The 24,316-nt window shown below is 39.9% G+C and overlaps 2 protein-coding genes across 3 annotated transcripts in view; both read left to right on the top strand.

Moving 5' to 3' along the window:
* Positions 1-15,327, top strand: part of DDI2 (DDI proteasomal shuttling factor 2) — a 28,409-nt gene extending 13,082 nt beyond the window's left edge. The window contains exons 5-9 of one of the 2 annotated variants that reach the window (XM_039842143.1): positions 2,382-2,509; positions 5,798-5,926; positions 11,350-11,453; positions 12,833-13,022; positions 15,265-15,327. In XM_039842143.1, coding sequence (XP_039698077.1) covers positions 2,382-2,509; positions 5,798-5,926; positions 11,350-11,453; positions 12,833-13,022; positions 15,265-15,281 — 568 coding nt within the window. In that variant the 3' untranslated portion in view covers positions 15,282-15,327. The other variant, XM_039842142.1, reaches the window with a different exon arrangement.
* Positions 15,328-17,853: 2,526 nt separating this feature from the next.
* RSC1A1 (regulator of solute carriers 1) lies at positions 17,854-23,636 on the top strand. The gene has a single exon (XM_039842140.1). It carries the CDS (start codon positions 17,885-17,887, stop codon positions 19,721-19,723), a length of 1,839 nt encoding a protein of 612 aa, XP_039698074.1. The 5' UTR covers positions 17,854-17,884; the 3' UTR covers positions 19,724-23,636.
* Positions 23,637-24,316: the final 680 nt, after the last annotated feature.

Genomic DNA, 24,316 nt, shown 5'->3' with positions numbered 1-24,316 from the left:
TAAGGGGTGGGGCCCAAGCAGGTGCCATGATGCTGATGCTAACCCTGGTCACATTACTGGTCACAAGACACTGTTCAATCAGTCCTTTGAATAAAAGAATAGCTGCTCCCTCCGGCCCCGCCCCCCCCACCCCTGATTCAGGTTTTGTTGCTAATTGTGAAGGCTTCAGTGTAACTAAGAAGAACATAAATGTGACAGTAGTACTTATAGGGGCTTTATCATTGTCTTTGGTTACTTAAATGAAGCCTGAGTTGGTTGTTATATTATACTGTCTACTTGGAAGTCAGATAATGGTTTTTTTATTTCCCTGGCTACATTTGAAATTAAATAAATATAAATTGTATTCCAGAATCACTTGACAGCTCTAAGGCAATGCACTTGTGTTCTTGTTGATTAAGCATTCTCATTAATTGTATCAGAACTAATGAATATCTTTGAGAAACATCTAATTAAATCTACCCAGAGAAATAGGAAGATATTTATGTTCTCGGAACTAGACCACATTGCAGCTATAAGGGAACCTGACATAATTCTCAAGAATAATTGCGTTCCACCCAAGAAGCAGGAGGGGAGGGGGTGTGGGGAGGCATCACAGCCACGCAATGGCACTAAGCTCTCGGAAGGGTGGAAGTGAAATGAGGCGTAGCCATATGGCCGGTTTTTCCCAGGGGTGAGGTAAAGGAAATGAGGTAATGCACACATTCTTTTAAAGGAGAAAACCTTGTATCTGTAAAGAGACTCTCTGTATACAAAGCCCAGAATAGCCAAAGTAACTGGTATTCTCTCAGGATTTTTTGCTGAAACTCACCTTGGTTGGAGTCAGTGCAAGTTCAGGAGTGCACAACTAATTTTGGGTTATTTCTAAATAATATGGCATAGGAGAAAAGCCGTATAATTATATCAGATGCCTATTAAAGTTTTATTTGGTGTGCTGTACCAGTGATTACACAGGGTATATGTACACCGAGGTATAATAGCTTGCATATTTGCCGAACTATATTAAATGAACGTGCCTTAGACTTTCTGAGAAATTTAATATTTTATTACAGAATGACCAATAAAATTCATCAATTCAATTAAGGTAGAGCATTACTATAAAAAGGGCAGGCTATAGTTTAGAGCATAGATCAGCAAACTTTTTCCATTAAGGACCAGATAGTAAATATTTTAGGCTTTGCAGGCCCCACTGTCTCTTGTCACTGGTACTCAGTTCTGCCAGCGCAGTACAAAACAGCCATAGATAATACCAGTTTGTAAATTAATGATGCGACTGTGTTTCCATAAAAGTTTGTTTACACAAACAATAGGCTGTAGTTTGCTTGCCCTGGTTTACAATGTAATTTATCTAAACAACAGACCCTGTTCTGTATTGTCTCAGCCTTCAGATAAGTGGTCTAGCTCTTGGCCTAATTTCCAGTAATATTAGTAGTTTTGATTATGGTTTTGAAAGGAGGTTGGGAATGAAGATATGAGATGTTAAAGTAAGCTGAGATTCCCTTTTACGTGCTTTTCTCATATAAGAATTAGAATATGTTCAGTTTTTGAAGAAACGACTTGATGAACCAGGTGAACTGTGATGTGTGTGTAGTTTTCTGATAGCTAGTAGGTAGATGGACATTTTTTGAACATTTGCTCTTATGCTGGCATTATGTAATAGATGCTTTATACTTTTCAGCAATTCCGTACGAGGAATTGTCCATATTTTACAGATTAGAAAATTCAATCTTGAGAGTTTTTTCCAAGTTAAGCAGCAGATGCAAAACAAGCAGTTGAAATATCTGCATATCATATTTTCAAACAATTTTTTTTTCTTTTTTTAAGTTTATTTGGGGTAACATTGATTCATACAATTATATAATTTTCAGATGTACATTATAATTTGACATCTGTACATTCTATTGTGTGTTTACCACCCAAAGACCAGTTTCCTTCCGCTACCATACATATATTTGATTTCCTTTACCCACTTCACCCTCCCCCTTCCCCGTCAAACAATTTTAATGCACTGCACAGAAGCAGTGTACCCAGGCACCCAGTACACCAGTTAAAACAGAAGCATTCTTGAGATTCTAACATTCTACAGGAGAAAAAGTGTCGTGACCCTATTTTCCAGAAGTTTATTTCCTCGTTTCTGAGTTTGTGAAGAGAACGGATGTGGTCGTTTTACAAGAGGGTAATTCGTATGCTTTCAGGTTTCTGTGCGTCTCCCTGCCTCCTGCTAAACCTCGATTGCAGGCTAGAGCACCATCTCCATTTTCGTGGCTCGGCTGCCATAGTTGGGGCAAAAGATACACACATATCTGTTTTTAACGTGGTGCCTCTGAAACATTTCTTTTTGTGGAAACAATGCTTTCAGCATACCTGGTTTGGGTTTGTTACAGGCAACAGAACATTGAGGAAAACATGACAATAGCTATGGAAGAGGCTCCGGAAAGTTTTGGCCAAGTAGTGATGCTTTATATAAACTGCAAAGTGAATGGACATCCTGTGAAAGCCTTTGTCGACTCAGGTGACGTCTCTGTCTTTTATGTCTTTCTCTCTCCGTCCGGCGTTCTGTCCTGACACAGGGAGAAGGGCAGACTCCGGTGTCCGTTAAAGATGGCAGTAGTCTGTTGGACTTCTAAATCAACAAACTTGGGGGTTATCGTTTCACTTGCCAGTCTCCTTGTTTGTGATAGGTTTGTTTCTTTAATCATTTCTTAACCAGTTTTATATTTTGTATTTCTCTTCCTACCTCCCCTCATTTGGCATCCTGACTTTCTTGGGGAATCAATGGGTTTACAATAAAAAGCTATAAGAAGGAGCTGTATAGAGAGTATAGGTCAAACAGATGTTTCTACCAGGCCTGTGTGCCATCACTTAGCCAGGAGCAATGAGGAGTACAGGCCGTGTGGGGCATGATTCTTCCCTTAAACAGCTTCATAGCAGGTGACGAGGCAGGGAGTTTCGCACTTGAGGATCCAAATGGTCCCTGTACTAACTGGCACAATGTCTCTCAGTAACAACTCTTTGCCTTTCTGTAAGACCACACACGGGGCAGCAGCATGCGGGCGTGACGGGGGTCTCATGCATCTTAATTCCGGGTGTCTCACTTGAGGCTATGAGACAGGATGAGTTCCTAAAGTACCCCTGCTGCTCAAGTCAATGTTCCTCCATTTGTTCACCCACAAATACTTGAGCACACGCTAGTTTTCAGTTATCGTTAAGAATCTGTATCTCGAGATGTGTACATTCCTGGGAGAAGTAACCCACTGATTATTTAGTTTTTAAAATGTCTGCTGAGTGCTGTGCACTGAAGATAAGGACTTGTGCTGCATGCTCGAGGGTAAAACTCATTAACTAGGGCTTCCCAGAACTCCTGTGAGAGAGAGACAAATACATGAGAGACGCTAATATAACACTTGTCATTATTGAGCCCTTACTGTGTGCCAGGCACCATGGTCATTCATGCTTAATTAACTGAGATGCTTAATATCATCTTACTCAGTTTTATTTAACCCTCCGAATATTGCTGTTAGCTATGTTCTTCCGTTACCCTATTTTATAGATGAGGAAACCTAGACAGAGAGGCGAAGTCACTCTTCCAGGTACACAGAACTCATGAGTAGTAGACTTTGGATCCAGCTCTTGATGTGCTTGTGCCAGATCTCTTAACCACTGCGCAAAAATCAGGTGCCTGTTGGATGAACATAAAACCACACTCTCACTGGGGTGCTCAGTATGGCTTCAAAAGAGAGGGCATTTGAACTGAGCTGTCTCCATGGGCGGCAGATTGGGGCTTCGAACCGAGGCTTGAGAAGAGGCAGGAGAGCAGTGAGAGGCCCTTTCTCATCCTAGGATGGCTTCCTTTACATCAGAAACGAGCTTTTGTGGAGCGGTGTGGGGAGGGAGCGGTGTGGGGAGGGAGGAAGAAAAGAAAGAAATGCCTCCCCAAATTCCCTTTTCTTTCATTATCTCTGGGCTTTCTGGAATCTGACTTTCCTCAAATGGCAAGAGCTTTCTTTCAGTGCCCATTAAGTGTAAGGTGCCTGATGAGTCATGTGAACAGGAAACGTTGGAATTGAATTCGAAGAGGTATCACTGGGAAAGGACAGTCAGGGAGGAAGTGGGTCTTGAGCGGGGCCTTAAAGGGTAAGTAGAATCAGAAAAAGCGAAGGCAGTGGAAAGGGCACTCTGCAGGGGAGGAGTCTAAGTGAGAAAGAGGCAAAGGGAACAGATTCCTCCTGATAGAAGTGGAGGGCTGAGAGCATTTGGAATATAAGGCTGGTGCCTGAGTCTGTTTGGGCAGCTATAACACACCATAGACTGGGTGGTTTATAATCAGCACAGCTTTATTTCTCATAGTTTTGGAGGTTGGAAAGTCCAAGATCAAGGTGCTGGCATATTTGTGTTTGGTGATGGTCTGATTCCTAGTTCATAGAGGGCAGTTTTCTTTTGGTCTTTACATAGTAGAAGGGGTGAGGGAGCTCTCTGGGGTCGCTCGTAGGGGCAGCCATCCCATTCATCAGAGTTCCACTCATGACCTAATCACATCCCAAAAGTCCCTACCTCCTGGTATCATCACATTGGGGATTAGGTTTCAACATGAATTTTGGAGAGATACAAACCTTTAGTCTATAGTAGCTGGAAATAGTTGTGCCAGAATAAGGTGGGATCTGAGGCTGTGGCAATGTGGTTTGAAGCTGACCTTATAAAGACTAGGAGCCATTGAGGATCTTTGAGCAAATGAACAACTGATCTGAAGAAGATGATATGTTAGGAAGATACAAGGCAGTGACTGATCTGGAGATTTCTTCACCCCTAAGAGTCACACTGTTAACTTACTTTAAATTATACATCCACAGGGTGGTTTGGAAACCAGAGAAATTGTCCACTAACAAGTGGTATAGAGTGTGAGCTACGCTGATTGCTATAGTTAGAAGAAAGGGGGTCGGAAATTACAGAAATCGTATAGAACTTATAAACAGAATTGGAACAGAGTTTAGGAGTAGGGAGGAAGCTCAAAGAAGAATCAAAAGTGAACAATGCCTAAGTTTTGTGATTGCAAGAAAATAATTCCATTGGCAAGGAGAGAAATCCAAAGTGAGAATTAGAGAGGAGTTTTATACCTGTTGTCTTTAAGATAAGAAGTGTCCAACGCAGGGATATGGAACTAGAGTCCATGGGAGAGATTAGCACTGCAGATAAAGATTAGAGGAGTGTGCCTTCTGCACAGGCCGACTCCAGCTGTGGATGAGGACATGTCACTGTGAGAGGAAAGACCCTCACTGCCCACTTCTTGAAAGGGAAGGAGTCTAATTTTTGGAACAGAGAATGAGTTCAATTCCAGTTTTTTGAGAGACTTGTATGATACGTCTTTTTTAACTGGTAAATTAGTGTCGCCGAATTTGAAATAAAAATAATTTGATGTGATGTTTAGCGATACTCAGTGAAAACTGATCTGAGTGTAGAGTGGTACTTAATTCAGCATTTCCACCTGTAGACAGTTTGACCTGTCTTGGAAGTCCTTTCCAGATTGCTTTGCTTCCTACTGGCAGAGTTTTTAAGTATCATTTACTTACTACATTTAAACAGAATATTCTCTCCCGCAATGTCAGGTATCTGCACTGTGTTTCAGATTCCATTGTGGAACTGAAAGTTGAACTAAGCATGGCAGGAAACACACTAGATAGGAACAGTGTCACACAGACAAAAGCATGGGTATGCTTGCTTTCCACCCTGTTTTAGCGCTGCATTTTAAATGTCACCACAAATGTGGATTTTGTCTTTATTATCTGATGTTTCCCTTCACCTCCAGGTGCCCAGATGACTATTATGAGCCAAGCTTGTGCAGAAAGGTGTAATATAATGCGGCTGGTGGATCGGCGGTGGGCAGGAATCGCCAAAGGAGTGGGCACGCAGAAGATTATTGGAAGGGTACATCTAGGTGAGCGAACGGCACTGGGAGTCTGTGGATTTAAAATTTTTTCTTTAGGATAGGTACATCTGATCCAGCAAGCCTAAACCTTAGAAATTTTAAACCTTATATTAAAGTTATACATATGTGCATGTTTTAGCCAGTTACAAAAAACATCAGTCCCCTATGTACCTCTGTTTCCTGCTCCAAATAGATAATCCTTTTCAACTGTTGGAACTGATTTCTTTTGGCGCTTACCTCCGTATTTCTAAATACCATGTTCATAGTGCTGTTTACCAATATGACTATATAAATACTATTGAGAGCATAGTCATCTGATTGCTTTTCCTTTTCTTGGAATTAGTAATTGCATTTTTGTTTTGTTTTTGTTGTTTGGTTTTGGTTTTGGTCCTTGGGTTTTTTGTGTTCCTCATCCCCACTTACCTGGTTGTTCAAATCTCCTTTGTACATTTCATCCTTTTGAAGCTGCTGCTTTCAGAGCCTGGGCGAGTGGTTCAGGGCTGCTTCGTGGCTGCTGTTTGGAGTTTCCCTTCGCCAGGGCCCGAAGGGCTGCGTATTTCTTGGTCTTATGTCAGAGTACGTGAATTCCCATGTCTTCCTCTTTTTCTTTTGCTCCTCAGTTTATTAGAGTGCGTCTTCTAGTAACTTCCTGAGAAAAAGTGTATGAGAGTAAATTGAGTCCTTAAATATCAGAACATGTCTTTTTTTCCCCTACATTCGACCAGTCTGGCTGAGTTGGAAATCGTTTTCCTTCACAATTTTTGTCAGTGTCGCTGTGGAGAAGCTGGCTACTATTCAGATTCTTCATCCGTTATGTGAAAGATTTCTCTTCCATTTCTAAAGCTTGTAGAATCTTTGACCTCAGCGTTTTAAAATTTGACAGTGATGTGCTTAGATGTAGATAGATCTCTTTTCATCCACTGTGTTGGGTACCTTTCAATCTGGAAGAATGATTCTGATAATGATTTTCTCCCTCCGGGATGCCTGTTATTCAGGTAAGATAATCTCCTACCCTGTACTTGTCCCATAGTTTTCTTTTCTTACTCTTTCATTATGTTTTAGGTTTGGGGGTGTTTTTTGGCGGGGGGTGGGGGGGTCGTGCCATTTCCTCAACGTTGCCTTCCTTTTTCACCAGGTCCTGAAGGGTTACATTTATAACTTGGTTTTCTCAAATGTCCGGTGATCCCTGGCATCTGCTCATAGTGAAGAGTGGGACACCAAAAGGCTATTTGGAGATTACTTGGGTGGGCAGCCATGGCGGTTATGGGTAATCTGGAAGATTCAAGGAAAGGGAGTAAAGGACTAGAGTCTCAGCAAGCTTTCACTTCATCTCACTGGATTTCAATTAGGTGCTTGTTTTTGTGTCCCTGTCTTCCTCTGTCTCACCTCTATCACAAGAGCCTCTGTTTCACCCTCTTGAGGAAGTAAACCTCGTCTACTATGGAGGTAGAAGAAGGTAGTTACTGGCTGAGCAGAGTACAGGAGAGGAACCCCAAGATCCAGTTGCCTGCGTAGACCCTTTTTTTTTTTTTTAAAGTTTATTGAAATAACATTGGTTGATACAATTATATAATTTTCAAGCGTACATTATAATTTGACATCTGTATATTCTATTGTGTGTTTACCACCCCAAGCCCAGTTTCCTTCAGCTACCATATATTTGATTCCCTTTACCCATTTCACCTTCCCCTACCCCCCTATATTTGACCCCCTTTACTCGTCTACCTCCCCTACCCTCTGGTAACCACTAGTCTATAGTCATGTCCCTGAGTCTCTGTTTGTCCTGTTCATTTGTTGCTTTTAGGTTTATATCCCACATATGTGATATCATGTGATTTTCAACCTTTTCTGTCTGGCTTATTTCGCTTAGTATGATTATTTCAAGGTCCATCCATGTTGTTGCAAATGGCAGCATTTCATCTCTTCTTATGGCTGAGTGATATTCCATTGTATATGTGTATCACAGCTTCTTTAGCCAATCATCTATCGTAGGACACTTCGGTTGCTTCCGTGTCCTGGCCACTGTGAATAATGCTGCTATGAACATCGGTGTGCAAATATCTTTTCGGATATGGGTTTTCAAGTCTTTGGGGTAAATACCCAGTAGAGAGATTGCTGGATCATATGGTAGACCAATTCTTAGTTTTTTTGAGGAACCTCCATACTGTTTTCCACAGTGGTTGTACCAATTGCCTGCGTAGACCTTTAGCCTATCTGCCTGGACCTGCCTCTGCCCTATTTGCAGAAATACTTGTTTCAACCACTTCATCAGCCTCTGGGGAGTTCTGTGACGTTAATTGGGTTGCTTCTTAGTTTTTCTTACTGTCATCCGCTTTCTTAGTTCCAAAACTGTTTCACTTGTCTCTTCCATTATTTTTGGCCTTAGTGATTTTTACCGTAAAAAAAAAATTTTCTTTTCATAATTTTTTAGGAGTAAACAAGAGATAAATATATGTGTTTAATCCTTCATCTCTAATTACAATTCTTCTTTTTGTTTTTTCTTCAGCGATTTGATGCTCATTGTAGAGAATTTTGAAAGTATAGAAGTGTGGAAAGAAGTGAAAATACTTTTAATCCTTTTAGGGAGAATCAGCCATTAATGATATTTGGATAGATCTCTTTTTGGCCTTGTTTCCATGCAATTTTTTTCTTATAAAAGGTGGTCAGATGATGTATAGAATTTTAAACTCTGCTTTAAGGAAAATTAACATTTGTAACATTTTCCCAATGTTACTATAAATTTCATAAGCATCATTTAAATAAATGAATGATATTCTATTGTATAGGTTTAATGATCAACTTTTGAGATATATTTTCCCCCAATATTTCATCATTGTAACGTAGCAGTGGATTTTTATGTAGTTTTGTGCACAGTTTGATTTTTTTCCTTAGTCAAGATTCCTGTAAATAAAACTACTGAATCAAAGGTTATAATTACTCTCTATTGCTAACTGGCACCAACTGGTTTCTGCAGCACTGAATGGATATTCTTCTTAATGTCCTTATATAATCAAGTATTATTAGTTTTTACTACATTAATTTCAAGACAAAAAACTGGTTTCTTATCGTAAGCTACTTTTATTGAAAATTATAGTTTTTTCTACCTATTTTTCTCTTTCACATTTTTTTTAATATACGTGTCTATTAGTTTCTCTTTTTTTTTCTTCTTTGGTTGATTTATGTAGAATAGGATAATTTAAATACCTTGCTCTCATACTTTCCTGCCCATAGTAGGACTGAAATTAGATAGGAATACCACAAATTGGTTGCTTCAGAGTCTGAGTTCTCAGATTTTTCATGGTTTTAAATGAGAAGACAATAGGAGGAGACAAAATACGACCAGTCACTGTGTCCTTCCTTGTGGATAAACAAGTTTTACTATTTTGCAGCTTTGGCTGTGATAGGCATGAAGGGAGCCTTATGACAATAAGGAAAATCTAAATAAGGAGAGCTATACGGTGAATAGGGAGGCTCAGTATGTTGAAGGTGGTAATTCTCCAACATTGATTGACAGAATCCTTGTTAATACCATCAACATCCCAATACGGGGGTGTGTGTGTGTGTGTGTGTGTGTGTGTGTGTGTGTGTGTGTGTGTGTATGAGAGAGAAAGAGAGAGACTTGATGCACTACTTTTAAATTTTATATAGGCCCTTTATTGCAGAAGTAGTCAAGATACTCGGAGTAACTTCCCCTTCTATATATCAAAACAAAAGGATTAGAACAGAAACAAACTTGGACTTACGTGACTCTGGACAAATGAAAGAGGAAATCTTACAGAGCACTGGGGAAAGTTTCAGCAAATGGTGCTAGGACAATTGGTAATCCATGTGGAAAAGATGCATTGGAAATTGGACCCTGCTTCACATCACACACAAAGGTCAATTCAAGGTTGATTAACGACCTAGGTGTGGAAGGCAGAGTCAAAGCTTTTAAGAGAAAATGTAGAATATCTTGCATAGGGAAGAGCTTCTTTCAGAGCTAGAAAGGAAAGTGTTTGATAAATTCAGCCACAGATTAAGAACTCTTCATCAAAAGACATCATAAAAAAGTGAACAAACTAGGAAAGAATTTTAGTAACATATAACTAATAAAGGTTACATATTCAGAATATACACATACTCTGTATCCTCCAACTCAGTAAGAAACACAATATAAAAAAGTTACGTAAGCTGTTTGAAAGGAAACTCAAATAGTTAATAAGTATAAGAAAAATGGCTTAACCTCATTATTAACCAAGAAAGTACAAAATTATTGCCAGATTAGCAAGATTTTAAATCTAAAGATGTTGAATGTTGGTGAGAGTGTGGAGCAATGGGAACTTCCATGCACTACTAGGAACTTTTTAGAAAATAATTCAGCATCACCAAGCAGAGTTGAGCCTAATCTGTAGAATCTTGTAATTCCACTTTTTAGAATATACCTCAGAGAAATTCTCGGCGCACCAGGAGACAAGTACAAGAATATTCATGTTAGCATTGCTGTCACAGCGGAAACTAGAAGCAACCCAGAAAGTCCTGTAGGAGGAATGGCTATATCAATTCTGGTGTATTAGACATTACAGTACTCTAAGGGGAAACGCTTTTGTAGGCATTGCCTAACTGCTGTACCACTTTTTATAAGTCAAAGACATATAGTCACATGCATCTGTCGGGATAAAGTACCTCAGTATTTTTTGAGTAAAAGCGAGTTATAGTTAACAAAACGAGTTAATATGTTGCTTGGAAATCATATAAAGCTGGTAAGAACTATAAGAAAAGCTGGGAATGATTAACACAAAACCCAAGAGAGCTAGGAGGCTGGGAGGAGGCAAAGAATAAGTCATGATCAGTAGGACATATAGGAGACTTCTTAGTTTTCTGTTTCTTAACTTGGGAAAGATGCATAGGTGTTTATTCTTTTAGGCTTTATAGGATAAATATATTTCATACACTCTTCTGTTTATAAGATATACGTAATAACAGTAAAACTTGTAATATGTAAAGTAAGAAGAGTAATTGACAAAAGAGGCAAGGCAGAAGGCTCCAGGCAAACACAGGCCTTGTCATTGTCTCTGGTTGGGCAAATAGAAACTTGATTATAACAGGTAATAAACAGTTGACTTTTTGGAGGCTAATTTAAAAGGTTTAAAGTGTACAGATTTTATTTCCCTTTTAGAAAACCTTTGTACATATACAGGAAGTGGGTGGTTTATTGGAGAAATTGGTCTCTTTTTTTTAATCCACTTTACTAGCTGGCACCTTCATTGACTTTTAGACTGATCGTTAGTGTTACAGGATTTTCTTTTCATACTTAATTCATCTGTTTGCATGCTTTGCCTTGGCTTTGACTTATTGCAAGAAGCAGGGCACAGAAATGATAGATACATGTCCAAAGCTTGCCTGGCCTTTTGAAGCAAGAATCAGTAACCTCTTCTCTTCGTCATGTGCTTCAGCTCAGGTTCAAATTGAAGGAGATTTCCTGGCGTGTTCCTTCTCTATACTTGAGGAACAGCCCATGGACATGCTCCTGGGACTGGACATGCTGAAACGACATCAGGTAATTAAGAACTTACTTTCTGCGCTGGCTTTTTGTATCTTCTGTGGTTATTGCATCATTTCTCTTGGCTGTGTGTACTGGAAAACTAAGAAGCGTGACTCTTCAGACCTAGAAAGGTCCTTAATTAATGATGTCATACAAAGTTTGAAATTACGTATAAGTAGATATAGAATCTGTTTTTGTGAAATCTCTCTGAATCTTAAATCTCGCCATCTGTTTTGAGATATAATGGGCGATTTGGTTCCTTTGCATAATTTTAGTTTCTGATTAGAACTCAAGTAATTTTTTGATGGGTTTGTAGGGAAGTGTCGATAACACACGATTTTACTGCAAGTGTAAGTTTATAAGTCTTTAATAGCTAATCAAACAGTACTTGGGGAAAAAAACTTGGGAAGAAGAACTTCAGGATTAAAGAAGACGGTACACATAAGATACCAGAAATAGAAATGTACAGGGAGAATGGTTTGTACCTTCATTTGTAGTGATATTTCTACAAATGCTCTGAAGCCTAATAATTTGTTGAAAGGTGAATTCAGTGAAGAAGCAATTAGTATCCACTGGGTAGTAAAATTCTTCACAGTAAGGTTTCATATCTAGTCAATATTTTTATGTCTCTAATACTCCTTAAAATTTTTTAATATTAAATTTCTATAAAATATATACTGCATTGATTTTCTAATCAAAGTACAGAATTTTAAGTAGAAGGAATGCGTGAATGTATGTATAAATAAAACCCATATTGTCACTATTTTTCCCTATTTTTTTCATCATGATACAGACCAGGAGTCTCCAACTTTACAGATATGTGTAACTATCCTGTATTAAAGAATTACAGAAATACGCAGGAAAAGGAGGGCGGCATGAGTATGAAGTAGAGGACGCTTTTGTAGGCATTGCCTAACTGCTGTACCACTTTTGAGACCGTTAGTGTAGAGTGTAAATATGAGCTGCACTTTCTACAGTAAACGAAAAGCAAAACGTAAAACCAGATAAGTGGTATGTCTCAGTTTTATGAGAAAAAGTCACTTATATGTTTGTGAAAAGTGGTGCTGCTGATTATGCCTGGCATTTTTCCAAATTTTCTACAATGAACATGTATTACATTTAAACTCAGAAATGAACCGATGTTGTGTTAGACACATAAGTGTAAACTGTATCCTATAAAGGTTATGCTGCTATAAACTTTAAATATTAAAAAATTCTAAATTAACAGACAGTATCACTTTGGTTAAAGTTTAAATACTTTCAGGTAAAGTTTTTTCGAACCATCTGTCTCTGTCATTGTTGCCCCTTGCAAGTGGAGTTTTAAATTCAAGATCATGATTTTTCTGCATGGCGTTTTACCTGCTATCATCAGTCTTTGGTTTCTTCCTCGTAAGTGTTCCATTGACCTCAAGAAAAATGTCCTGGTGATCGGCACCACAGGCTCACAGACCACCTTCCTTCCTGAGGGCGAGTTACCAGAGTGTGCCCGGTTGGCATATGGGGCCGGGCGAGAGGACGTGAGGCCAGAGGACATTGCAGACCAAGAATTAGCAGAAGCCCTTCAAAAGTCCGTACAGGATACAGGTATCGGCAGTGGCCAGGCTCTTGAATAACACTGTCATTGGTGGGTGAGCCAGGGAAGTTCAAGCTGCAGAGGGGATAGGGGGACCTTTCCAGTTCGTAATCAGTCTCATCGTCCTGTCAGATGTGTTCCTTGTCCTCTTACTGCCTCCTTCCATCTCCAAATACAGTAAAGAAAAACTGTGTTTCAGCAGATTAAGAAACAGCAAACAGCAATCCACCGGTATGTGCACGATAGATTGGGGAGTTACTTGCATAGGCACATTTTGGTAGGCTTCCTAAAAAAATCATTTGTGTTTTTTTTCCCCCACCTAAAGAAAATTACAACAGTAAGCAGACACTTCTTTTGAGTTCAACAGTATTTCCCTGAAATTTTCTTCTCCTTTTCTTAGGCCCATCTATTTTGAAGAATCGTGTAGTCATTGTGATTATGCAACCCTAGCCTTTTTAATATCGGCTGAAAGTGCTGTCACCAGAGACGGAAGAAATAGCAATAAGAAGCATAATTGAACATTAATCAAAATATAGTGTTTATGCTATTAATGATGTCACACTAGTGTGTCACTGGGCCAAATAAGAATAGTGTGTAAGCTATTGAAATGAAGCTACCTAATTCTTTTTTTCCTCAGTCTCAATTGTTGTAGCTTACTTAAATCTAAAGACCAAGCCAAGTTTTCTGGTAAAATGGAAGGACACAGTTTTGCTGAAATTCCATTTCTGTGGGTAATTTTTCCCCATCTGTTTCAGAACAGTAACTCTGGGATGCATTTTCTAGAAGCTGAAGAGAATGAACTTTTAGGTTTGGGTTATTTTAAAGTCTTGAGCATAATTATTCATCAGTGACTAACATCACACATTGCATTTTCTGGTATTTAATAAAATGTATTAGAGCTACAAGTTCAGGGAGTAGCTTTCCCCTAAAGACAAAAAGGATAAGAGCTTTCAAAATAACCAGCCAAATTTTGCCAGTGTTTATTACTGGAGAACATGCAGTGGTTTAGCCCTGAGCCTCCGTAGACTGGGCGTGGGTAGCAGATAGAGTTTTCCAAGCTGGCCTTGTTCAGAATCTACTCCACCAGCACCTTTTAGCTCAGTTTTATGTATGAAGTACAATTTTGGTTGTGACTTAAGTATTTTGTAAGAAAGGGAGAATTTCGAACAACCAGACAGAAAAAATTCATAGTTTTAATCTTCACTGCAAGGCAAGCTTGAATGAGTTTGATGTACCTACTTAGAAGATTTTACATTTCTGTAGTAACTTGTGAGCTTAGTCATAACACCATGTATTAATAAAATGGGGCATATTTTAATTTTGTGAAATCTTTATTCCTCCCCGCCGCCCCACACACAGTTTGGCACTTTTGTTTGAGAAACACTGGCTCATGGTAGCAGTGCTTTCCAACCTGGTAACACTTTCTCTCTTTGGGTAATTACCTTCTTTTAATAAAAAGTTTAGGAGATTCAAATAGAAACCACAGTTTTTATGCCTAGTGAAGGAGATTAAAAGGATTAAAAGGAAATGGCGCTCTCTATGACCTTTTGTTACTGACAGTGTATTGGCGTGTGCTAATTTTTGTAATGTTAAGTAATGAAATAATCTTACAACATCAGGTCCTATTTGTCTGGAACATCAGCTTTCCGGTATCATCAAAATCGAAACTCTGGACATAGTAGGTGAAAGTATTTTTGTTAAAAACTATTTCTTTGGTGACTACTCTATACCAAAGTATCTTTATCTTATCTATCAATTGAAAAATAATTCAGAGTAGGAGCTGTATCTGATATGTTCTAAAAACAGGTTAAAAGGTAAATTAAGCTACGTTAGATGGTCAGGTTTGGTTTGTTTTTCTTCTAAAATAAATCTCAACCGAGAAAGAAATTTGGAAAGTGACTGTTACATGTGTTTTACTCCATGAGATGGCCATGTCGTGTAGTTCCGTCTATGGGTCTACTTTTTTTCACTGTCTCACATGTTTGCCCCTGATTCTCTGTGTGTGAAATTAATTTCTTTCCAAGTTCTGTTGAAAATCTGTTGAAGTTGACAGATGACTTTCTGTATTGTGAGAGAATTAAAGCAACCAGTGAATCTTTTGGATGTCCAAACGACAGACACATACATTCCCCAGCTCTGACCCTCCCAGTTCCTGATGTTAAAGATGACAAAGGAATGGAGACTGTAACCCCGCATGCTGTGTGGTTTGCATTGTTAACCCAAGTTTGCTTGTCTGTTTCCTAATTCAAACAGAGCGTCAGAAGCCATGATGCATGTAGTGTGTGTGTGCTGCAGCTGGAGTGGGCCCCAGACCAGGTATTTATAGTCACCGCCTTAATTACGCCTTCCATCCAGTCGTCTGTGGTCTGAAAGTCTCTGTATCTGCAGCGGTTTTGTAACGTAGCGTCTGTCTTTCACCATTTCACCTCGTGTCATCTGGTTACAACCAGCCTGTGTATACGTTCGTATGTCAGCATACACACATACCTAAGCATAATTTCCCGTTTGAAATTTTATCAATTTTTTTTTTGTTAGAACAGTCCAAGGGCAGGGAAGTCCCAGTAAAAACAGTGTCCATCTTACATTGCAACTATCAAATCAGGAATATCAGCATCTCGGCACTTTGCTGTTGGAAGTAACTGTGCTGTTATGGATTTCACAAGTCCCTTTCTTCTGAAGAACTGAAAGTTCTTTTTTCGCATTACTGCATACAACTACCTGGAGTTATAGAGAGGCAGAAGATTTCATCTGTTGAAGAAGAAATGGAAACTTAGGCCAGGCGACTTGTCCAGGTTCCCAGAGTCAATAACATAGGCGAGACTGAAGTTTTGTTGTCCCAGCAGCAGAAGCCAAGACTGCTTTTCCCTCTCTCCCTAGCTTTCAAACCTTCACGGGAGGCACTGTGCTCGTAGAGTAAGTGAGGCAGATGTCGGCCTGAGTGTATTAGCTGACGTATCAAGAGGAGGAAAGGCGGTCTTTTAAACTATTGGCCTAGGACTCTATAGGGGTTTGCAGGCTGGTTGTAATTAAGATACATAGCTCTTAATTTCTTCTTTTTTTTTTCTTTTTCTCGTGGGGGGTGTAAAAGCAGGCATAGTTTAATTCTTCCATCCACTGTCCTCGTCCTCCTCTCCTATCCTGTAGCGCTGAGCCAGTCCTCCCCACGTCTAGGACTCAGGCCAGTGAAACTGACCCTCTCCGCTACAGGAGGACTATATGCTGTTTTTATAGTGAGTACACAGTGCATTGAGGCCATGTTCACCTTGACCTCACCCAGTTGTTGGAACTGTCCTACCAGTTGTCAGAAGGCCATTATCACGGGCCTCCGCATGCCGCTAACGAGAGCATCTCACTACAATGCATCTTTTCTGTTCACATTAACTCAAAATAGAATCTTTTTCAGAGTCAGCCTGAGGGATTGATAAATAATAACTGTTTCAGACTAATGGATATAGTTTGCACTGAGATAAATGTAGTTTTCTCATTTACCATCAAACTATGAGTAAGATTGTTTCACAAGAAATCAGAACTTCCTGACGTAGTGCTTTATCTTCTCATGCTGTTAATCGCTGTTGGAATAGAATGATTTGGAGCCATTTGAGTTGTAACTGCATTGCTCCATGACTTCTTAAGTCAAGGTCAGACCCCTGCATCGGAAGCTAATGTTCACATCTGCCCTTACAGATCAGACTGTGAAGTCATTTTCGTCACCAGCCTTTGACTTTTAAAGGTCTTAGAATAATTGCGTAGAGGTTCAGTTCTAACTGGGTCAGTGGCAAAAAGAGAGTTAAACTGATGTTGAATGTTACTATGCTTATACTGAGGTAACAGCTAAGCCTGCCATCTTATGTAAGTGACAGTTAAGTTGCAATGGATCTAAGTCGTCATTGCCTATTGAAAAACTATCATGAACTATCTCCTTCCACTGCCTGAACTCTACCCCTGACCCAGCATTCCCCTGCTCTGAAAAATACTTAAATGTTCTTACTTAGTCGTACTGTGTTAGTGTGATAAAAGCAACTGAGAGTCTTTCCTAAAGTTGCATTATTTGGTAAGATGTTGATTGGGATTTAATCTTTTTGATCCTTCGCTTTGTTTTTGTTCTCTGAGTCATGCTCACATAGTTTTATCATGATTTTCAGGATATTTGGATAGAATTAAACAGAATGTTTGCTTCTCTGTCTTCTGGAGGTCCCCGAGTATTACATTCTTCTTTCTCTTTATAACTTTCGCCCTGTCCCAAATATACCTGATTTTAGACTTCTTTTTGATATCCTTAGTGTTCACATTGAAAACACTAAAGATGCCTTAGCTTGAGAATCATTCTAGTGCAGACAGCTTCAGAATTTGTAATATACTTAAGAATCACCTGAGGAGCTTATTGAAAATGCAGATGCCTAGGTTTGCTCCCAAGGATGGTTCGCCAGAATCCGTGTGCCTAGCAGACATCCCAGGGGATTTTAGGGCAAGTGGTGGAGCGAACACACTTGGAGAAACTATTCTAGGGTTATGAACTCGCTGAGAATGAAGACACGTAAATGTCCTTCAGTCTCGAGCACGAACCCAGCCATTATGTGGACGTTTATTAATGGCACTTAAAATAAAATATTGAATTTCAATACACATATTTTATTAAGAACATGCCTACCTCTTATTTCAGTGGTGTGATGTTAAATTGTCTACCACAGTGGGAATGGTTCTTGTATAAGTCTGTGAATATAAACAAACCCAAGTTTAAGGACCTGATTTTGTTCTATCCTGTTCGGATTTGTATCCTCTGATAATTTAGTGGCTTCTGTAACTTAACTAATCTTTTTTCCTTTCCCTTTTGTTCCACATAGAGAAAAGCGGTGAAGAAACTACCTCACTGGGAATGTCATCATTACCAACTTCAGGTGGAGTCAGCCGTCCAGCCCGTCCTTTAGGACAGAGCCCCGAGATAGGTAATCCTGCGGGCCTTGCTCGCTCGGTCTCTGCTTCAGTCTGCCCTTTCAAGCCCAGTGACCCGGACGACATCAAACCTAAAGCTGTGAAGGCTTCAGCTGAATTCCAGATCACCTCTGAGAAGAAAGACCGTGTTCCTCTGCAGGATTTTCCTGGTTGTGCTTCTCCAGCAGACCAGAGTCCAGCTATGCCTTTGCAGAGTTCATCTGAAGAAGCCATCGTTGCAGATAACCTGGAGGAATCTCCTGCTGAAAGAAGCACCCAGGGCCCCACGTCTCATCTCCACACGAGACAAGAAACTAATTTGTCTGTCACAACAAGTAGGATGCAAGAACCACAGAGGTTTCTAGGTGAAAATGGTTGGCATCCACAATGTCAGAATCTGAGTCAAGCGAATGGCCTTTGGCAGCACGAAGAACCAGAGAGCAAACAGCGTGAGGTTGTACAGCAGAGTGCTCTACGTGACCAGGAACATCTTTGTAACACAGGGGACCTTGAACTTCTTGGAGGAAGGCAACAGGTTCAACCAGAAAGTGTTGATGTGGAAGCTACAATGGAAAAAGACAGGCTACAGCAGAATGTGGGTCTTCCAGGTACACAGAAAAATATTCCACCTTCAGGATGCTCTGACTGCTCAAATTCAGAAACATTTATGGAAGTAGATCTAGATGAACAGTCTCTAGTCGCTGTGCTTAATTCAGCAGGCGGTCAGAATGCCAACGTCAAGAACATCGGTGCCTCTGATCTCACCTTAGATAATCCCGTGATGGAAGTAGAAACGTCAAAATGTACCTCTTCATCTGAAATTTTGAGTAATTCCATTTCCACTCAAAATTTACAGCTCCCAGAAAGTAATGTTGAAATGTCTGGAACAAATAAAGAATATGGGACTCGCTCCCCCTCTTTAAGTCTGTGTAGCGGTTGTCATCCTTCTGTGGAGTCAGCAGAGGAATCTTGCTCATCTATAACAGCAGCCTTGAAGGAACTTCATGAACTTTTGGTCATTAGTAGTAAACCAGCTTCAGAAAATACATGTGAAGAAGTCGTCTGTCAATCAGAAACGGTAGCTGAGGGCCAAACAGGTGTTGAGGACCTTTCTGAAAGATGGACCCCAAATAAGCATCTCACAGCTACCCAGAGTGAACAGTGTTCACAGGTCTCCTCTCATCAGGCTGTATCTGTGTCAATGAAGACAGAAAAATTAACAGACACTTCTGCTGGCGCGGGGGTAGAAGATGTAGAAACTATTAACATCAGGGGTCCAGGCGATGGCCTGTTAACTGATAACGAAGATGTCCCCAAGTCTAAGGAATCAGTAAACGAGAGCAGTCCTGTCACTCCAGCCTCGGCTAAAATGTCTAATCAGTTACACTGCACCTTAGGTGTTGAAATTTCACCTAAACTCTTAGCAGGTGAGGATGCACTCAGTCAGACTTCAGAGCCAACTAAGTCCTTGTCATCAGATTTCATCTTGGTTAAAGATTTGGGTCAGGGCACACAGAATCCAGTGACAGACAGGCCTGAGACCAGAGAAGATGTCTGTCTGGAAGCTGCAGGGCCACTTCTTGAATTCGAGCCACCTACTAGCTACCCATCTTCAAGTCTCTCCATTCTTACACCATTAATTTTTCCTGCTGCAGACATCGACCGGATTCTCCGTGCTGGCTTTACCTTGCAGGAAGCTCTTGGGGCTTTGCATCAAGTTGGTGGAAATGCAGACCTTGCACTTCTCGTTTTGCTGGCAAAGAACATTGTAGTTCCTACATAACCATAGAAAAGTGGGCTAGACCTTACTCCATTCCCTTAAAGAAAGCTATGTATACACACACACACACTCACACTCACTCACACCCTCACCACATATACAGTATACGTAGGAACCTGCAAGCAGAATGTTGAGCCAGATTTTTTTTTTAAAGATTTTTTTCGGCCAAAGTAATTTATGCTCTCTTGTCTGATGAATTTGTCTATTCTATTTGTTAAAATTTGGGCCTTTTTAAATGTATTGGCAGTATGTGCATACAGAAACTTTTTATTCTCCTTAAGGTGATGTATTCTGGAATAAAATTGATGGTTTCGTGTATAGCATACCATTTTAGAATGAGAGTGAATGCTTTGAAAAGCAGAAGCTGTGAGAAATCCCACCACCCATGCAGCTAAAAGGTGATTATCTTCACACTTTGGCTGCGTCTGTGCTGTAGGCAAGGTATGGCTTGTTGATTCAGTTGTCAAGTTACAAATTTTTGACCACGTGGTTTGGTGTTTGGAATTCTACCCAGTGCTCTCTGTGTATTATGATTCACCAGTTATAACGGGAAATTGGAGAATAATTGAATAATATCCTAGAGTGGTTATTTATGTGGTTAGGATTTGACGTTTTAAAGGAATCAGTCAAAAGGGTTTAAAACTTGGGTTACTTTGTATATCACAGGCTGCTGCATAGATTGCCAAATGCCTTGGATGAAATCTTGTGGGAGAATTTTCATTAGATTGAAACATGGTGCTACCCAGATTTAAAAAAACAAACAAACCTGTAATTCCATTTGCAAATGTCTTGGTGATGTTTCAAGAACTGTGAGTGAAAAATAATGGCCTAAAACACTGGAATTTACTAGAGATTGGGTTTGCTAGCATCTCACTGATTACACCTCAACCCTGAATGACTAATGATGAGCTTAAGTTCGGCCGATGGGTTGATTGCCAGCAGTTTGTTTCCTTTCTAAACTCATCTTCTAGAAGGTTCTATTGCTCAGTTTGAGCTGTGAACTGAGTGAAAGATGAAGCGCGGACCTTGTCACCAGTTCATCGCGGTGCTCGGAATGGTCAATGTGTTCGGTGGCTGTCCTTCGCGGCAGTGGAGATAGCAGATGCAGTTTCTGACTTAAGTGGCCTTGGTAGAGTTTTTCACCCTTTCCTTTCCTCAGGAGTTTCTTTTTTTAAGCAAGATTCGCCATATTTGTGTTTACTGTGTCAAGTTAGAGCGGGGCATAGTATGTAGATGTATTTATTGTGGCCTTTTTTTATATGAGGACGAGCCCTTGGGAATCATTGTTCTGTGGGCCCCACTGTGCAATAATCCTACTGGATAGATTTTAAATATTTTTTTTTCCCCCTGGAAGCTCTCTTATGTACCTAGCAGGAATCTAAAAGGTTGATTTTATTGAAAAGAATTTTGAGCATGGTAATTCGCAATTCCAGGTTACAGTTTGCAATGTGTTTGAAACAGAACTTTTGAAAGGGTGATTTGTGAACTTAGTGTTAAATGATTTTGTCTAAAGTCCGACTCTCTTTGAAAACTTATTCCTTCCATCAAAATTCACATCATTTAGCACAATCAAAATGGAGGCTCATATCTCAGGAGTTTTTGAAATTTTAATTTGGGTACACTTAAAGACATTTCTACTCTATTCCATCCTCTTTCTTTTGACTGTGATGTTTGTGTGTGTGTGTTAGGAGACTTTAGAAATGTTACGGAAAGTAACATAGATTCATCATGATCCTCTGAAGTTAGGAAGTGATTGACAGGAGTTGTAGTTCACAGTTTTCAAGAGGGCACTCAGAACAACAGGGTAGCCAGATTGTCTTTAAAATGTCCTTTTAGACAATCACATGTTAGAGACCCTTTTGCTTGCCCTACACCAAAGATGTAAGATGTGCTAGGAAGCTGCTTATAGGATTTCTGTCAATCGATTCTTAGAGCTGTGATTGTAATTAAGTAGTTGATTGAAGCAAAATCTAATGACAATGCAATGGGCCCCTGTATTTACTTTATGAGTGGTGGTTTGGAATTTATTCTAAACTAATAAATCTTTAGGGCCACGGAGTGGGGTGGATGTCGGGTCGATGTTGGGTAGAGGAACTAACCAATGACAATAGGCTCCTCCAAAAAGGCCTTTTGTGTGAAGAGAGGCCTCAGGGTTTCCTATGTGAGTAGATGGCTTATACCACTCAGAGGCTTGGCCACTGATTTTTCACAATGTGGAGATTTGAGGATCTATCCCAGGGGGAGTATGAATATCAGTCTGGAAAAGGTTTCATTGCAATAGCTTTTTAATGTATATGTATATTTATTTCTAGAAAAAAAGTTGACTAGGCCTCTAGTTGTACATGTAATTCTTGTTAGGAATACTTCAAATGAGTTTAACCCACTTGCCAAATATCCTTGCCCTTTTTCATCGTTTATTTTTCAGTGTGTATAATTGATTTTAATTTTAAGATCCTCCTGTCCATTTGTATGAAAGTAAAGTCGTTGCCGTTGTTAGGGTTTTGAAGGATGTTTAAATTCGGCAGTTCTAGAACACAAAGGGAATTAAGGAACATGACGCTAGTGAACCTTCATTGTCAACTTTTATTCAACGTGCAGAAATTAGAGATTAACTCCTCCAAGAATAAGACAAGATCATTGTGAAACTCCTCTGGTTACCAACAGAACTGATAACAGCCAGCCATATCCAGTAATGGGCCACTTTACTGGACAACTCCTTTGCCATAACCAGTACTGGACAAGCTCTCTTGATTAGCGCGTACCTCCAAGGATGGTCTCAGTTTATTCACCAAAGAGAGGAGAAGGTCTTTATGTATAACTTCTGCATTTTCCCTTGAGATGGTTCCTGTTTGTAAGAATGTGCTTGGTAACTAGACAGCTATATCTAGGCTATAGATTTTGCCCATTAAAGCTGGTAAGAATTATTTCTACTTGGACCTGTTTAGGCCTCCAGACACCAGCCAGTAGCCTTCATCCCACAGTTTGGGCTTTAGCTGTAAATATACAAGATTACCAGTTGCTTGGCAAAAGGAACTGGATAGATGGTGAGTGTGCGTTAAAACTGTTTGCCTTGCAGCCTACGAAACTTCCTAGAGCTCCTTATCTCCATATGCACTAAAGGGAAATGAACCCCATGTGTTTTTTTCCCGAAGCATTTCTCCAGCAAGAGGGTTGCATAAAAATGAAAAGATATATGAGACTTTGTATCACAGATTTTATGATAACCAGTTAAAGTGGAATCTGCCTGTTCTTCCTTTAGCACTTCTGTCTCTAGTAAAAGCCATAAAAATTTCATTGGTTTAACCATCAGCTCATGTGTATATATACATGTGATTGACAGATGCCGTACAGTTCATTTTACATAGATTAAAAAGCAAACAGTTTTCATATCTACAGATATGTTCTTCATTGGTGGTGGCTTTTCTCCCACCATGTGTATAAAAAACTGCCTTGCAGATAACTGGCCAGGAGAGTGCATTCTGATTTCTTACCTGTTTGCCACCTGCCATGAGGATAAAGAGGATCATTGAACTGTTACATATTTCTGACTTATCACTGGTAACGTAAGGGAAGCTAACTGGATTGTGCATTCTGCCATTCCAAAAATACCAAAAAGCCAAATTTTTCCTTCCAATTTGGTGAGTTGGTGTAGTCTGACTAAACAAAAAGAAAAACAAAGTTATCAAAAGTTTCCCTTCCCGGAAGATGGATGTTGCCTTTCATGGTAGGAGTCCCAAAAAATAAACATAGCTTTGTCTATGAATTAAAAATACCGATTCTTAACAAAGTAAGTTCAAGCATGTCCTTGAGAACTGGAAATGTAAAATCATGGCTCAAATTCTGTACCTTAGTGGCCCCTCGGTAGGTGTCACTAAGAGTTCATTGAATAAACTGAAGAACTTAGGGGCGAACCTTCCATGTGCTTGACTTTCCCTTGTGCCTTAGTTTCTCCACATATCAGAGGCATTGGATTTTGGTGGGGAATGGAAATGGGAGTATGGGTGGGGGTAAGTTGGAAAACACCCTCCTGGGGCTAGAGGGCGTGCGCGGCTTGCTCCCGAGGTCGCCTTTACTGCTCATTCAGAATATTCCTGCACCACATCATCAGATCGCCCCAGATGGACGCATGATAACAGGGCTCTTTGCATCGAGAGTGCTGAAACACGCTTTCTAGCTGTTAGTCGTGTTCTTTGTTGTACTCTCAGTATTGTGGTTAAGGCACAGAAAAAGTTCAGGAAAAATCTATTTGAACAGGAAGCTGGTACTCTCTCGAAGGCTATGCCGCCTGAGTCTTTGAATGAGAATTCATTGATTCATTCATCGTACATTAAGTGCCTGTGTGCCAGGTATTAGTGGGGGACAAGGGGGACTGAAACAGGCGGAAGCTGCCCTTGTGACGCTTTCAGTGTAGTAAGGAGACATGAAACAAATTTTTGCTTCAAGAACAAGATGTGTTTTTGCCTATTAGGCTTTTATTTTAAAAGTCATACTAGAATGATTCAAATTCAAAGAGGACTGGGAAAATAAGGCTCAAAATGGACTTAGATGCTGTGCACCTAAAAATTCTCTAAAAAGTTAATTAAAAAAAAATAGAGA

Source organism: Pteropus medius, unplaced genomic scaffold, assembly GCF_902729225.1.
Source record: "Pteropus medius unplaced genomic scaffold, Ma_sr-lr_union100, whole genome shotgun sequence".
In the NCBI taxonomy this organism is placed as follows: domain Eukaryota; kingdom Metazoa; phylum Chordata; class Mammalia; order Chiroptera; family Pteropodidae; genus Pteropus; species Pteropus medius.
This window is presented reverse-complemented; position numbering and strand designations above follow the sequence as displayed.